Source organism: Gekko japonicus, unplaced genomic scaffold (genome assembly GCF_001447785.1).
Source record: "Gekko japonicus isolate JY-2015 unplaced genomic scaffold, Gekko_japonicus_V1.1 scaffold842, whole genome shotgun sequence".
NCBI classification, from domain to species: Eukaryota; Metazoa; Chordata; class Lepidosauria; order Squamata; family Gekkonidae; genus Gekko; species Gekko japonicus.
In genome coordinates, this window is record NW_015160862.1 from 731,535 (window position 1) to 745,964 (window position 14,430).

Sequence of the window (14,430 nt, forward strand, 5' to 3'; positions counted from 1 at the left end):
AGGAGGAGGAGGAGGAGGAGGAGGAGGAGGAGGAGGAGGGGGAGATTGGATTTATACCCCTCCCTTCAATCAGAGTCTCAGAGCAGCTTACAATCTCCTTCCCTTCCCCTCCCCACAACAGACACCCTGTGGGGTAGGTGGGGCTGAGAGAGCTCTGAGAGAACTATTCTTGAGAGAACAGCTCTGAGAGAACTTGTGACTGACCCAAGGTCACCCAGTTGGCTGCATGTGGAGGAGAGGGGAATCAAACCTGGTTCTCCAGATTAGAGTCCGCAGCTCTTAACCACTACACCAAAATGTTGTACAGTGATTAAACAGATGTGCTCAGTTGGTGCTCAATGAGCTGCGCAAGGCAATCACGGAGAAGGACAAAGATACCAGCATTGTTAGCAGGACCAACTGTAGCCCTTTTAGGTGGCTTGAAACATGGATAGTATGCACAAACATCTGGGAAGGCTTCCCCTAAGGAAGTGTATGCTGAAGAACTGACCCCTCCTCTGGATTTTAGACCACTGGAGTCTGAATTGCAGACCACAGAGTTGAAGACCACATGGGGATTGATCTACATTGATCTACAGGAGCATCTACATTTCTGGCCAACTCACTGGTCCTCCACACTGAAATGACCATTGTTATGGAAAATGAAATGGACTTGTCTGCTAGGCACGACGGACCCTTGTGCCAAAAAGGGCAGGGTAGTTCTAAAGTCTGACCTGCACAGACAACGTTGCTAAAGTTCTTGTGAGATACTACAGAACAGCCACAATCAATGTCCTTAAAACGCACGGCTTGTCTACAATTTAATTTTGAGTAGCAGAGAAAGGGATTCTTGGTAACGTGTCAGCCCGTGAATGATATCAGGGCTGAACGTCTGTTTCCCTCCCCATTGCAGGTGTTTAAGGCAAGGGGTAGCTGGAGGCATGACGCTAAGGACAGGGGCCCAAGAGCTCTTGTCCCTTGGCTCTTAGCCTGTGACTCTCAGAAACCTGGGCCAGTTCATACAGGACCAGCCCAGGATGTTGGCGCCATCATGCATACTTGTGTGCTTCTTTGTAAGCCGCTGAGATCCCAGTGGGGAAAGAGAAGTGGGGAAGAAATGCTTAAATAAATATTTAAAGTATATCCACTCTGTCTAGGTGAGATGCACCACTCCACAGTCATATCCCCCAATGCCAGGGTTGCCAGCTCCAGATTGGGAAATACCTGGAGGTTTTGGGGGGAAAGCCTGGGGTGGACGGAATTGAGGGAGGGGAGGGACCTCAGTAGGGGACAATTCTATAGGGTCCACCTTCCAAAGCAGCCATTTTCTCCAGGGGAATGCATCTCTGTAGTCTGGAGATCACTTGTAATGCCAAGAGGTAGAATCATAGAGTTGGAAGGGATCTCCAGGGTCATCTAGTCCAACCCCCTGCACAATGCAGGAAATTCACAAATACTTTCCCACACACACACTCAGTGACTCCTGCTCCATGCCCAGAAGACAGCCAAAAACCCCTCCAGGATCACTGGCCAAACAGGCTTGGAGAAAAACTGCTGCCTGAACCCAAAGATCTCCAGGCCCCACCTGGAGGTGGGCAACCCCACCTTTGCCCTCTGCCCTATTGAAATCTCAAATGGTGCCCCTGGTGGTCCCATTTTGGCATGTGTCCCCATGTGGCAGCTCTAAGTGTCCCTTCGGGTCCTTAACCTGAAGTAAAATCTCCTGACAGCCACCAGATGGCACCCAAGAGGTACTGCTGTGCAAGCTGTCGAAAGGTGTCAAATTACTGCGCAAAGCCACATGGACGGAGACAAATGGCTCCTGTCCCGCCATTCTGAATTTCTGGGATATGCTGCTTGGCAGACACCCCAGGCCTCACTGGTGTGAAACGGCTAGTTTTCCAACTGTGGGGGCCCCACGTGTGTGTGTGTGTTTTTTTAAGTCCTACAGCAATAGCACTCTTGTTTAGCAGACCTCCCATCAAGAGAATATTTTGGCTTTTGAGCTAAAGGAAAGTATTGGCATGTCCTTTGCTGAAGAATTACTGGAGGATTTGCACGGTGGCTGGCTCGTCTTGTGTTGGCTCTGTGCATAAATACTCTTTTCAACATCGGTGTCTGCCCAGAGGAGAAAGCGTACCACCATGTGAACAGGCACTCTATTGAGTTCACCGTACCGTTTGCTCGACGGCATCTCCGGATCAAAAGGATCTCCCACAGTAGAACCGGGGAATTCTCTTTCTGAGGCTCTGGGCAGCCAACGCCAGCCAGTGGAGACAGATACGGCGCTGGAGGGATGATTGGTCTGACGGGAATTAAGCAGCTCCTTGTGCTCACAGTAGCCCATCTATGCACCGTGAAGGCCAAAGGCCAATTCCCATAAGCCAAACTTAATTCCCATAAACCAAACTTCGCACTTCCTGGGGAGAGCCCCATAGCTCAGTGGCAGAGCAAATATGTTGCAAAAAGGCAATTTCAATTGCCACGAACGTTTCAGACAGAAGAGACCTTAGACAACAGGCTGCCAGAAGAGTGATTAACACCTGGAATTCACTGCCACAGGAGGTGGTGGCGGCTACAAGCATGGACAGCTTCAAGAGGGAATTAGATAAGCCTATGGAGCAGAGGTCCATCCGTAGCTATTAGCCACGAGGTATAGATAGGGACTGTCAGTCCGGGACAAGTGATGCGCTGTGTTCTTGGTGCTTGGGGGGGGGGGGGGCAAAGGGGGGGGGGGGGGGGCAACAGTGGGAGGGTGTCATGGCTGCTGCTGAACTTGAACACTTGGCCCCAGCAGACGAGCAAAGGACTGCCAGGGATGAGCATTTGGCCCCAGCAGAGGACCTAAGTACTGCTGGGGATGAACTCAAGGCTTCTGATACTCCCACACCTGAAGACACGGAAACTATTCCAGCAGCAGCTGAAGCGGGCTCATGCCGGAGCAACACGCCCTCTGATTTGCCCCCACCGGTATCCCGTTTGCGGGAACAATGCTGACGGGACATGGCATCCCGGCGACGGGAGGGACGCATGCACGGTAAGCGCTCCTTTAGCCCTGAGTACTAGCAGGAGTCGGGACACTTCAGGGCGCACTAATGACCAACAGCCTGCCCGGCTATTTAGCTATTGCACACACGCCAACTAGTTGTGCTAGCAACTAGTCATTTTGGACGAAGCTCTGCACCTCACCACTCATGTCCCAGTTCCTGCTCCTCATCTTGACTCCTCGGCTCCTGACGTCGGCCTGTATGACTCTGCTCCTGACCTGCCCTTCGGACTTTTGACTCTCTGGCTTCTGACTTCTTTGGACTCTGGCTTTAGTGACTACTCTAACGGTTGGTGATTTGGACTTGGTCTTTCGGTATTACTGCTTGACCGGTTTTGACCTTGGACTGCTTATGGACTCTCTTGCTGTGGCCTGGCCTCGTACCCCGGTCGTGACAGAGGGCTTCTAGTGTCCTGTCCCCACTGGTGGACCTGCTGATGGCACCTGGTATTGGCCTGATCCAACACTGGCTTCTCTTAAGAACATAAGAGTTATGTTCTTAGGGCTACATATGCCGGAGTACAGAAGTTTAGTCTGTGGATAGCTCGTTCCTGCACACAAGTCATTTCTAGATATTGCTGTGACCGTGTGATGAAATATGTGTGCAAATCAGCCTCAAACACCGAGTAATCAAGCAAATAAGAGACTAACAGTGCAATCCTAATTCCGCAGGGCCTGTAAGACAGAGATGTTCCGCCAGCCATTTGGTTGAGGACAGTGACGGTTTACATCATGGCTGGCACCCTACCCTACCCTACCCTACCCTATCTCCTATCCCTTGTGAAGTTATACCCTCCCTGTGCCCACCAGGGGTCATTTCCTGCAGGAGCACACCTCCGGCAGTAAAGAGCCCAGGGGGCGGGCATATGCAACAAGCCCCACCCCCTGCTCCCAGCAGCCCTCAGTCAGAGCAAGAAGCAGCCAGGTAAGTTGCAGAGCTCCCCCCGGCCCCCCGGTCCAAAACAGTCCAGTGGCACCTTTAAGACCAAGTTTTATTCAGCCACAAACTCATTACAGGCGCGAGTTCGACCGCCCCCCCCCCCCCCCGCATAGCTAGCAATCCAAAACAATCCAGTGGAGCCTGAGCGGTGGGTGTTGCCTTCTGACACACGTCCGGTGATGTCAGGGGGTGTGGGATATGCAAATAAGTTATGCTAACGAGTTATGCTAATGAGCTCCTGCACCTCTTTTTCTACGAAATGACCCCTGGTGCCCACTAAGCACTCACGGTCTAGGAATGGGAGGGAACTACAAAACACAAAATTCGCCACTGGTTTTAACTGTGTATAATATGTCGGATATGGTCTTATGGTTTTAATAGTTTTAAATTTTGTCCATGGCCTAGAACCCCACATTGTGGGGATCAGGCGATTCATAAATGTAACGAAATAAATAAAATAAAATAGTTACACCCTTCTAAGCCCACTGGCATCGATGAACAGAGAGAAGTGGTAACTGCTTAGGATGGCGCTTCAAAGTGATGTTCGGGCACGTGACAGCCAGTCACGGGGCCCGCGGAGAGCGGCGTTTGGTATAACCACCAGAGCAAAGACCAGTTTTCATGAAAAAGCCATTTCTAGTTGTAGTGTATTCAAAGCTGCCTTGAATGCATGATATGTTGTGAAACATCTAATTGAAGTGTAATGTAAAGCTTCGTCCTGGGCTAGGATCCAAATCCATCCAATCATGTTACTAGCCCAGGAAGCACCTAACCAATCACTTTCAAGCAAGCTCCCTGAGCGGGAACATCCGTGATTGGTCCTTATGTGAACAACCTTATTGGTTGGTATTTGTACAGTGGGTGTGGCTACATTAGCCGGGAATGTTTAAAAGCAGGACAGCTGCAAGGCTGTCCTGGCTATCAGATGTCGATCCGTGTTGGAGTTGTGTTCGAGCTGAAGAATAAAGTTGTGTTCTTCCTGAATCACTCTCCGACTGCTTTGTTAAGCGAGCGACTTAACACTAGTGATCTCATTTATTTATGTATCACATTTATACCCCCGCCCTCCCAGCTGAGGCTGGCTTACATGAAGATAAAAGCATATAAATAACAGTTAAAGAAATCCTACAACCTTCACGTTAATTGTTGACCTCTCCAGTGACAGAGAGGAGTTGGCTAATTCTGTGTGCCTGATCTTTACCCTTTGGAACCCTGACTCGGTAGTCAAGATCCACGAAGGTTGCTCCCTTCCTGTCAAACTACAGACACGGGAAAAAGAAAGCCCACAACGGCTTATCAGGGGAGAGAAAAACAATGGGCCTGGCTCCACATCATCTCCTCCATTTTCTCCTAGGGTTGGCCTATGAGTTTACCGTCCCATCCCATCACAAAAGCCTACCTCTTTTCTGCCTGGCGTGGGGGCTGGTGTTTCTGTCCCTGTTGTTTAACATCTCTAGGCTTGACAGATCGGATCTGTTTTCACACAAGCTTACCGACTTTCTGCCGTACCTGTAGAGACAAAAAGAAACACAACAAGCATTAGGTAGACACTAATGGACAAGAGATGTTCCTTTATGGCACGGATGGCTCAGCAGATATAATAAATCCTTCCTGTAAGAATTAACTTTTGACTGCCAGCAACAGAAGAATGACTGTTTGCTGGACATATATGAAGGCCCCCTCCAAAGTTTTTAAGAAGAAGAAGAAATTGGATTTATACCCTGCCCTTCACTACCCGAAGGAGTCTCAGAGCGGCTTACAATCTCCTTTCCCTTCCCCTCCCCACAACAGACACCCTGTGAGGTGGGTGGGGCTGAGAGAGCTCCTTCGAGGACTGCTCGTGAGAGGACAGCAGCAGCTGCGTGTGGAGGAGTGGGGACTTCGAGGACTGCTCGTGAGAGTCACACCAGCAGCTGCGTGTGGAGGAGTGGGGACTCAAACCCGGTTCTCCTAGATTAGAGTCTGCACTCCTAACCACTACACCAAACTGGCTTTGCAGCTCCTAGTAGAATGGAATCCAAGGATCCTGTGGGTCAAATCCCCACTTGGCCACCTGTCACCTCTCCCACGGTCCGTGCGCCTGCCTAGTGGGGGGCAGCTGTGAGAGTAAGCAAAATGGACTCCAAAGAGACAATCGATTCACACACACCAGCTCCTAAGAAGAATGGCGGCCTGAAGCAGACACGGGCAACAGTAGGAAGAGGCATTTTGTCCTTCTGCATCACCACCTGCCAGCTATTCCCACAGTGCAAGAGTAAATCCAGTTAAAATAATTAATTCATTAATTCATAGGGTCGCCATCAGTCAGGAACGACTTGACGGTACATAACATACACAGCTGTGGCCAGCCGGTGGTAGATGTAGCTGTGGCCAGCCAACGGACCAGAGAGCAAGAAGAGTCTCTCTCTCTCTCTCCTCTCTCCCTGTCTCTCTCCTCTCTCCCTCTCTCTCCTCACTCTCTCCCTCCCTCTCTCTCTCCTCTCTCCTCCCTCTCCCTCCCTCTCTCTCTCATCTCTCTCCCTCCCTCCCTCTCCCTCTCTCCTCTCTCTCTCTCTCCTCTCTCCCTGTCTCTCTCCTCTCTCCCTCTCTCTCCTCACTCTCTCCCTCCCTCCCTCTCCCTCTCTCCTCTCTCTCTCTCTCCTCTCTCCCCCACAGCATCTGAGAGGTCTTGGATGCGTTGGGAGCAATGCTCCCTCCAAGCTGTGGAGTCCTGTGAGCAAAAATCCTACTTTGCGAGCTACTGGCATTAAAGCCATGAGCGAGCCGTTTGGCTATTGCATAAACTAATTTGCTCTGGAGCCATCCCTTCCTGAGCGAAGACAGAAATGTGTGAGCTGGAGGCTAAAAATCTGTGAGCTGGCTCACACTAACTCAGCTTAGAGGGAATGCTGCTTGGGAGATGTGGTCTTGGGGGCACATGAGGTACTAATACCAGCTGCCCGTGGTACAGGGCGGGAGGAGGATGGAGACAGAAGCCGTTTCCCTGTGATGGTGGTGGTGAGGGTGAGTGGCGGCTTCCGAGCAGCAGGTGGCGCTGTGTAATCATTTACCTAGGGTGCCAAAAATCCTTGGGCTGGCCCTAGGACTGAGGCTTGTGGAGAAACCTCAGGCCTTATGTGCCATGAGGAAGGGAGGAGACAGAACTCTAGGTAGGCTGACCGAGAGGCAGGGTGAGATAGGCAGGGTGAGTTAGGCCCAGCCTGACAACCCGTTGGAGACTCGGGGGGGAGCATGGGAGAGTGGCTGTTGTCCACAGGATGATGCCACTGCCAGGTAAACCTCAAAAGTGATGTCACTGCTCTCTAGGAATCATCGAAAACTCTGATAAAACCGTAGTTTCCAGAGATTCCTAGAGAGGACTGACATCACTTCCGGGTTTCCCCTGAACTGACGTCATGGCATTGGCCAGACAGCCATTGTTGTTGTTTTTTTAAATTATCCCACTGCTACTTGGTGGGAGATCCCCCGCTACTTCTGGGGGTAGTCTGATGAAGGAAAAAAGGAATCTGAACAATACATCTGTGCTGGGAGCTGAAGAACAGGAAAAAGTTTCAATGAGTTCTTTCACTCTGGAGGAACAACACATTTTTGGCTTTTTTGCTACGGGCTATCAATGCACCTGTGTTACACCTGTATAGTTTAAGACACCCACTTTTCCCTTTGTTTTCTCAACAATTAGAGCATCTAGGGTCCCCTCCTTTAAAGAACTACAGTTCCCAGGAATCCCTGGGAAATGACATTACATTTTTGGCCTTTTTGCTATGGGCAAATGATGCATCTGTGTTACAGAAAACTAACAAGCACTGTATAAATAACGCAGACCACGGAGTACACAAAGGTCATGCAAAGGGAAATTATATTATAACAAAAGCAAAACTAACAAAAATAACAAGGGACCACATATATCAGTAAAGCAAGATTACATCATCCAACAAACAATGACTTCACAGACTGCCCAGTTGAAGACACTACTCCATGGACCCCTGTGTGGTATATTCCACAGCCCACATTGTGTGACCTTGGACACCAGCAACTGAGTTACATTAGGTATGTGAGCCTTCTATTGTTAAGCATGCAAAGTTATGATTGATCACAATGTATTAGTGACTGCGGGAGACTCACACTATCATTCCCTATGTTTACCAGTTCTTAGAAATGAATTACTGCCTTACTTTTCCCTAAAAGGGATGTTACGGATATATATTGAGTTACATACCTTACTATAATTTTCCAATAAAAAACCTTTACACAAATTTGACCATTCGCTTTCACATTTGTACCTTACAGTAACACACTGCTACTATTTACTTCACCTCCTTCCAGCCTATGCGTTCGTTACAGACCACATCTTTCTAGATCTCGTTGTATTGGTTTCACAACGGGCTTTACTGCTAGTAGTATACATAAGTTCATAAGTAGTTGACGAAGACTCCGGATTTTGATCTTCGTTTTGAGGGTTCTTCTTCAAAGAGTTAAAACTACTTCATAAAGTACCGATAATGTACAGAAGACATGTATATGTCGGAAAAATCCTTCACACAGCACTCATAAAGCACAGAAGCCTTCAGACTAGTAATACAGGAAAATTCAGTCCTAATACTCATATAAAGCCAGGCATCTGATCAATAGTGGAACATGTTCTCAAATAGTCAGAAAGCCCAGTAATGAAAAGCCCAGTAACACCTTTAAGACTAACAAACTTTATTGTAGCATAAGCTTTTGAGAAACACAGATCTCTTCTGACGAGAAAAAGAGAGTTGTGTTTCTCGAAAGCTTATGCTACAATAAAGTTTGTCTTAAAAGGTGCTACTGGGCTTTTTACTATTTTGCAGCAACAGGCTAACACAGCCAACTCCTCTGGACCTATGTCCAGTGTTCCCTCTAAGCTGAGTTAGTGTGAGCTAGCTCACAGTTTTTTAGCCTCTGGCTCACACATTCTTGTCTTAGCTCAGGAAGGATGGCTCCAGGGCATTTATTTATGCAGCAGCCAAATCGCTCGCTCACCACTTGAATGCCAGCAGCTCACAAAGTAGAATTTTTGCTCACAAGACTCGACAGCTTAGAGGGAGTTTTGCTGCTATGTCCATTTTCAATGTTTTACAAAGTGCGGGGTTTGAATGCCAGCTTTATACTTGAGTTCTTCTTGGCAGGACGGAGGGCACTCCTAACAACTATATCTGCCGCTCCAGAGTTCAGAGCAAAACATTCTTGCCATTCCCAGGCGATGGTCAAACTACTCTGCATATTGATGTTTGCACACCCAGTATTTGCAGAGGCACACCCAGCCAGTTTGCATAATAGCGGCACAACCTCCTACGCTTTCCTGGAACAGCTGTGATCTCTAAAGATAGCCACAACATATCTCAGTGCCCTTCTCTGACAGCCCTTCAGCGTTGAGGAGAGGTGAACCCTGCCCCTCCTTGTCGCTCCGTCACGGCCAGGAATTTTTTTCTCACCGCCTGGTAACTTCCAGGATTGGAACTGGGGTGGAAGCAAAACGCCCTGACCAAGGGAGCAAGTTCCTTTCTCCTCACCTATGCAGGCCTTTCGTTGCAAAGAGTAGAGATTCCTCACCCAGCCCGTTTTGTACACGGACATCAAAACAGCCTTGCTGTACAGCCCTGACTTGGATAGCCCAGGCAAGCCCGATCTCGGAAGCTGAGCAGGGCCGACCCTGGCAAGTACTTGGAAGGGCGACCTCCAAGGAATACCAGGGTTGCGGACGCAGAAGCAGGTAATATCACAGCCACCTTTCTGGAACGTCCTAGCCCCACTAGGGGTCTCCAGAAGTCACCATGACTTCCAGGCTCACAAGCACATACCCACAGACACACGCGTGCACACACACACACACACACACACAAATACCCCCCAAAAAAGAGCCTTGCTGGGCAAACCCAAAGGTCCATCTAATTTAACATCTTGTTCCCCACAAGAGCCAACTGGATGCCACTGGGAAACTTGAAGGAAATCAATACCCTCCTCCAGTGATGCCCCCCAACAACTGATATTCAGAGGTAGACTGCCTCTGAACATGGAGGTTTTCCTTTCTGGGTTTGTTTCCTCACTCCTCCAGATGAAGCCAGCTGGGTGACCTTGGGTCAGTCACAGTTCTCTCAGAGTTGTTCTCTCAAGGGCAGCCCTTGAAAGAGCTCTCTCGGCCCCACCTACCTCACAGGGTTTCTGTTGTGGGGAGAGGAAGGGAAGGAGATTGTAAGGTGCTCTGAGATGCTGGGTGAAGGGCGGGGTATAAATCCAATCTCCTCCTCCTCCTCCTCCTCCTCCTCCTCTTCTTCCTTTAGCCATTCTGTGTAAGAGCCTTTGATAGACCCATCCTCCACGAATGTTGTCTAATTAAAATGTCTAAGCTGGCAGCCGTCAGCACATTCTGTGGCAGGTATTCATAAATGGTGTGACCAAGTTTGGCCGTCGACTTCATTGGGACAACCAGATTTCTGATCTTACGGGAAAAGGAGAAAAACTTCTCTCTGTCCACTTCCTCCAACCCATGCATAATTATATAAAGCTATCATTTCCCTTTTGAGTCACCTTTTCCCCTAAACTAAAAAGCCCCAAGTCCCCCAAAAGCCTTTCCTCGAAGAGAAGATACACCAACACACGACCATTTGGGTCACCCGTTTCTGTACCTTTTCCAGCTGCCTCAGAACACTGGTCCATCAAAATCAGTAGTAGGGATGGGCATGAATCTAAAAAAGGTGGTTCGGTTGGGGGCAGCCCCCAAACCGAACTGAGCCAAATGGGTCCCACCCAGACTCAACCAGTCTGGGAAGTTTGGTTCCCAGTTTCTCCCGGCTGTGGTGGGGCGGGGATCACCTGGGAAAGGACTTCCCTTTCTCCTTTCTCCTGGGACGGCTCGCCCTGAAAGGGTCTCCCTTCCACCTTACTCCCAGCCAAGGCTCGCCCTGGCCGGGAGAAAGGGAGAGGGGAATTGACCGTGAAGGGACTCCCTTCCACCTTTCTCTCAGCTGTGGCTCGCCCTGGCCAGGAAAAAAAGGGGGCGGGGATAACCCAGGAAAGGACTTCCCTTCCCTTCCCGCCACAGCCAGGAGAAAAGAGGTGGAGATCATCCTAGAAGGGAATCCCTTCCACCTTTCTCTTGGCCCCAGCTGTCCCTGGCTGGGAGGAAGGGGGAAAATTGCCCTGGAAGGGACTCCCTTCTACCTTTCTCCTGGCAAAGGATCCCCCTGGCCGGGAAAGGGGGGGGGAAATCGCCCTTCAAAGGAGGGGAAGCAAAAAACCAAGTTGCTTACCTGTAACTGATGATCTTCGAGTGATCATCTGTGCATTCACACCCTGGGATAAAGTGTGGCTGCGCCGACCCCGGTCGGTATTGTAGAAAGCTAAAGGGATTTTCGCGCCCGCTCCCTCCTCACGTGCCAGGCTCAGAGCACATGACTAGGGGAGGGGCACGACCATCCTGCCAGTTCCTTCTGACCGCTGCCCTCAGTCACAGAGCAAAAGGAAAGGACTGAAAGCAGAGGGGAAGGAGGGCGGGTGGTGTGAATGGGGTAATGGATCGGAGTCAAAGGCTCTGTTTGGAGCTTTTCTGGGGCTTTGCCCTAGGTTGTGATGCTGCTGCGAATTTGGTCTTATTCCCATAGGGATGGGAAGAAGTGCCCGGAGACTTCTGCCACTGTGGTTCGGGAGAGGATTTAAACGAAGGATTGCAAGACCAGGATTTATTCCAGGACTTTCCTCTAGATTGCTTGGACATTGCCGTGACTCCCAGATTGCGAGACGTTTTAAGACTTTTGACGAGGTCCTGGAGGACGGAATCAGTCATAGAGCTGAAGAGCCCATCACCCTCAAAGGGAAGATCTTCAATGATTGACTTAGTGCCCTGCTGCAAGGCTGTGGCACATAGCCAGGCATGGCGTCGTAAAGCAACAGCAGAAGTGAGGGTCGTAGATGCCACGTCTAAACTGTGTTTGGCTGCATTAAGCTGATGTTCAGCCACTAGCATACCTTCCTTTTGTATGCGTCTAGCTTGGGGGGCTGTAATACTCAGGGAGGGCCACAAAGAATTCTGACATTTGCTCCTAAAGGACATACTGGTATCTGCCCATACAGGCCATGTAATTAGAGCAGTGGTGGCAAACCTATGGCACGGGTGCCAGAGGTGGCACTCAGAGCCCTCTCTGTGGGCACGCGTGCCATCGCCCCAGCCAGGCCCAGACCATCATTAAAGTGTCGAATTCTCTGCCAAATAATTTTAAGTAAATGAAAGCATTTGGGATTGCTTTCCTTACTTTGTTTGGATCATCTTAAGTTAATGTATGAGTTGTTTTTTCTAAAGTAAAACCTCAGTATTCAGGTTAAATTGCTGTGTTGGCACTTTGCAATAAATACGTGGGTTTTGGGTTGCAGCTTGGGCACTCGGTCTCTAAAAGGTTCGCCATCACTGAATTAGAGGCTTTGGTGCCCAGTGCTCCAGCAGAATAAAATTTCCTGCCAAACGAGTCCAGCTTCCTGCCCTCTTTGTCAGATGGGGTGAAGTGGCTGCGTTTCCCCTTTGAGGAGGAGGTGACAATCACCGAATTAGGCTTACGATGAATGATTAAAAATTCAGCTCCCATTTCCTGTACTTTATACATATGGTCCATCCTCCTGTTGGAGATGGGAACAGAGGCGGGGTGTGCCCAGGGGGCTTTAGCCATTTGTAGAAGGACAGACGCCATGGGAAGGGCGATCACAGTCGATGTATCCATCTGGGCGATGTTGAAGATGGAGTCGGTAACAACGGGTAAAGGCTGGATAGTCGGAGGTGCCGGTGTGTTGGCCATTCGTTTAACAAAGTCCCCATAAGACTTAATGTCTTCCGGCGGAGATATGGGAAGATCGTCCTCCACCTGCTGGGGAGGGGACTGTTCAAATTGAATGGGAGCGTCCTCATCACCGGAATGGGAGTTCTCAGAAGAGCCAGAGCACTCTGAAGGATCAGAGAACGGTGCCAGGCGAATCGGTGTCGATTGTATCGGCTCCGACTGGTCCTTGGACTGCGTTGGTATCGATGGAATAGGTTTGCGCGGCTTGTTCATCGGTACCGAAAGTTGGGGTTTCGTGAACTCTGATGTCGAAGGAACTTCTTGATATTGATACAGCCTGGATGGAGTCGACTGTCGATCCCAATCCATGGGAGGTCACGGGGGAAGCCAGGGCATGCCGCCAGGGAATGGGTATGCCCAATACACAGAGGTCATTTCGGGAGGGAACGCGGGGGAATGCAGTTCCCCCGGGTGAGGTGCAGGGGGGCAGGGCACATGACGAAGCCCCTCCCCCTGCTTCCGGCCGCCCCGCTTCCAGCCCTCATTCAGCCAGGAGGAGGCAGGAGAAGAAGGAGGGTAAGTTGCTTCCTCCCTGCCTCTCCCCACCCCCGCCTGCCTGGGGCCAGGGAGGGCCTTGGCGGGGCTTCCTCGCACTCCTGCTGGCCTTGCAGGTCCACCGCCGGGCCCTTGATGTCAGGGGGTGTGGCATATGCTAATGAGTTATGCTAATGAGTTCCCCTAGCTCTTTTTCTACGAAATGACCCCTGCCCATACAAGTATTGGCACTGGTATCGGTCCCAGGAGGGAGGTTGGCGTTGTCCTGCTGGGGCGGGTGAGCCCTATCCACTCCCTGGTCCGAGTGTAGACTATGAAGACTCGGAGAGCGGGAGATTTGCATCAGGTCCATATCATGCTCAGAGTCTGTGAGCTGGATGGGACGTATGGAGGGTGAAGAAGGTGCACCCTGTAGCTGCCCGTGGCCTGAAGAGTCAAGCGAAGTGGCTGTATCTGCCTTCACCCCCGCCGTCCGGCATAGGGGAATCAGAGACTTGGCAGAAGAGCCCTTCTTATGATTCTTGTGCTTGACAAGCCGATTGTCCTTGCCCACCCGGGTTTTCTTCACGGGTGTATGGGCTGAGGACTGCGAAGCCGGGATCGGGCGTTTCAGCACTGAGCGATCAGCATCGGGTGGGCTCGGCATCGGAGACCGTTCTGGCATCGACCCCGACACCGGGGTTGACATAGAGGCATGTCCCGATGTCTCCTGTGAAGACGCCATAGGTGAAAGATCTCGTTCGAGTAGCGCCACATGAAGTCTAGCCACTCGATTCTTCCTCGTTTGCCGGGATAATTTGGCACAGTGGGCGCAGGAGTCAACTCGGTGCAATTCCCCCAGGGACAGTAAACAAAGGGAGTGTCCGTCTGGGGTGTGTGTGTGATCTTACAGCTGCACTTCCAGCATCGCCGAAAGAAACCCCACCGTTTGGTCATAGGCCGGAAAAGGGGGGTAGAAAAAAAGTCTGCCTAAGCAGACAGGAGAAATAGAAATTCCTAACTAACTAAATAAACTATAAACTAAAATTAGCTAAGTACAAATTTCAGAATGGGAAAGAAAGAGGCCGAAACCAAGTCCTTTTTACCAACCGAGGCGTAGAAGGTCCTACCAGCGCGGAGGTCAG

The 14,430-nt window shown here is 50.4% G+C and overlaps 1 protein-coding gene across 1 annotated transcript in view; it reads right to left on the minus strand.

Moving 5' to 3' along the window:
• The window catches only part of LAMP3 (lysosomal associated membrane protein 3), an 81,231-nt gene extending 68,207 nt beyond the window's left edge, over positions 1-13,024 (minus strand). Inside the window, exons 1-3 of the mRNA XM_015421897.1 lie at positions 12,660-13,024; positions 5,459-5,474; positions 5,167-5,224 (exon numbers count right to left, since the gene is read on the minus strand). Of these exons, the coding sequence (XP_015277383.1) occupies positions 5,167-5,224; positions 5,459-5,474; positions 12,660-13,024 (439 nt within the window). The remainder of the gene's footprint in view (positions 1-5,166; positions 5,225-5,458; positions 5,475-12,659) is intronic.
• Positions 13,025-14,430: the final 1,406 nt, after the last annotated feature.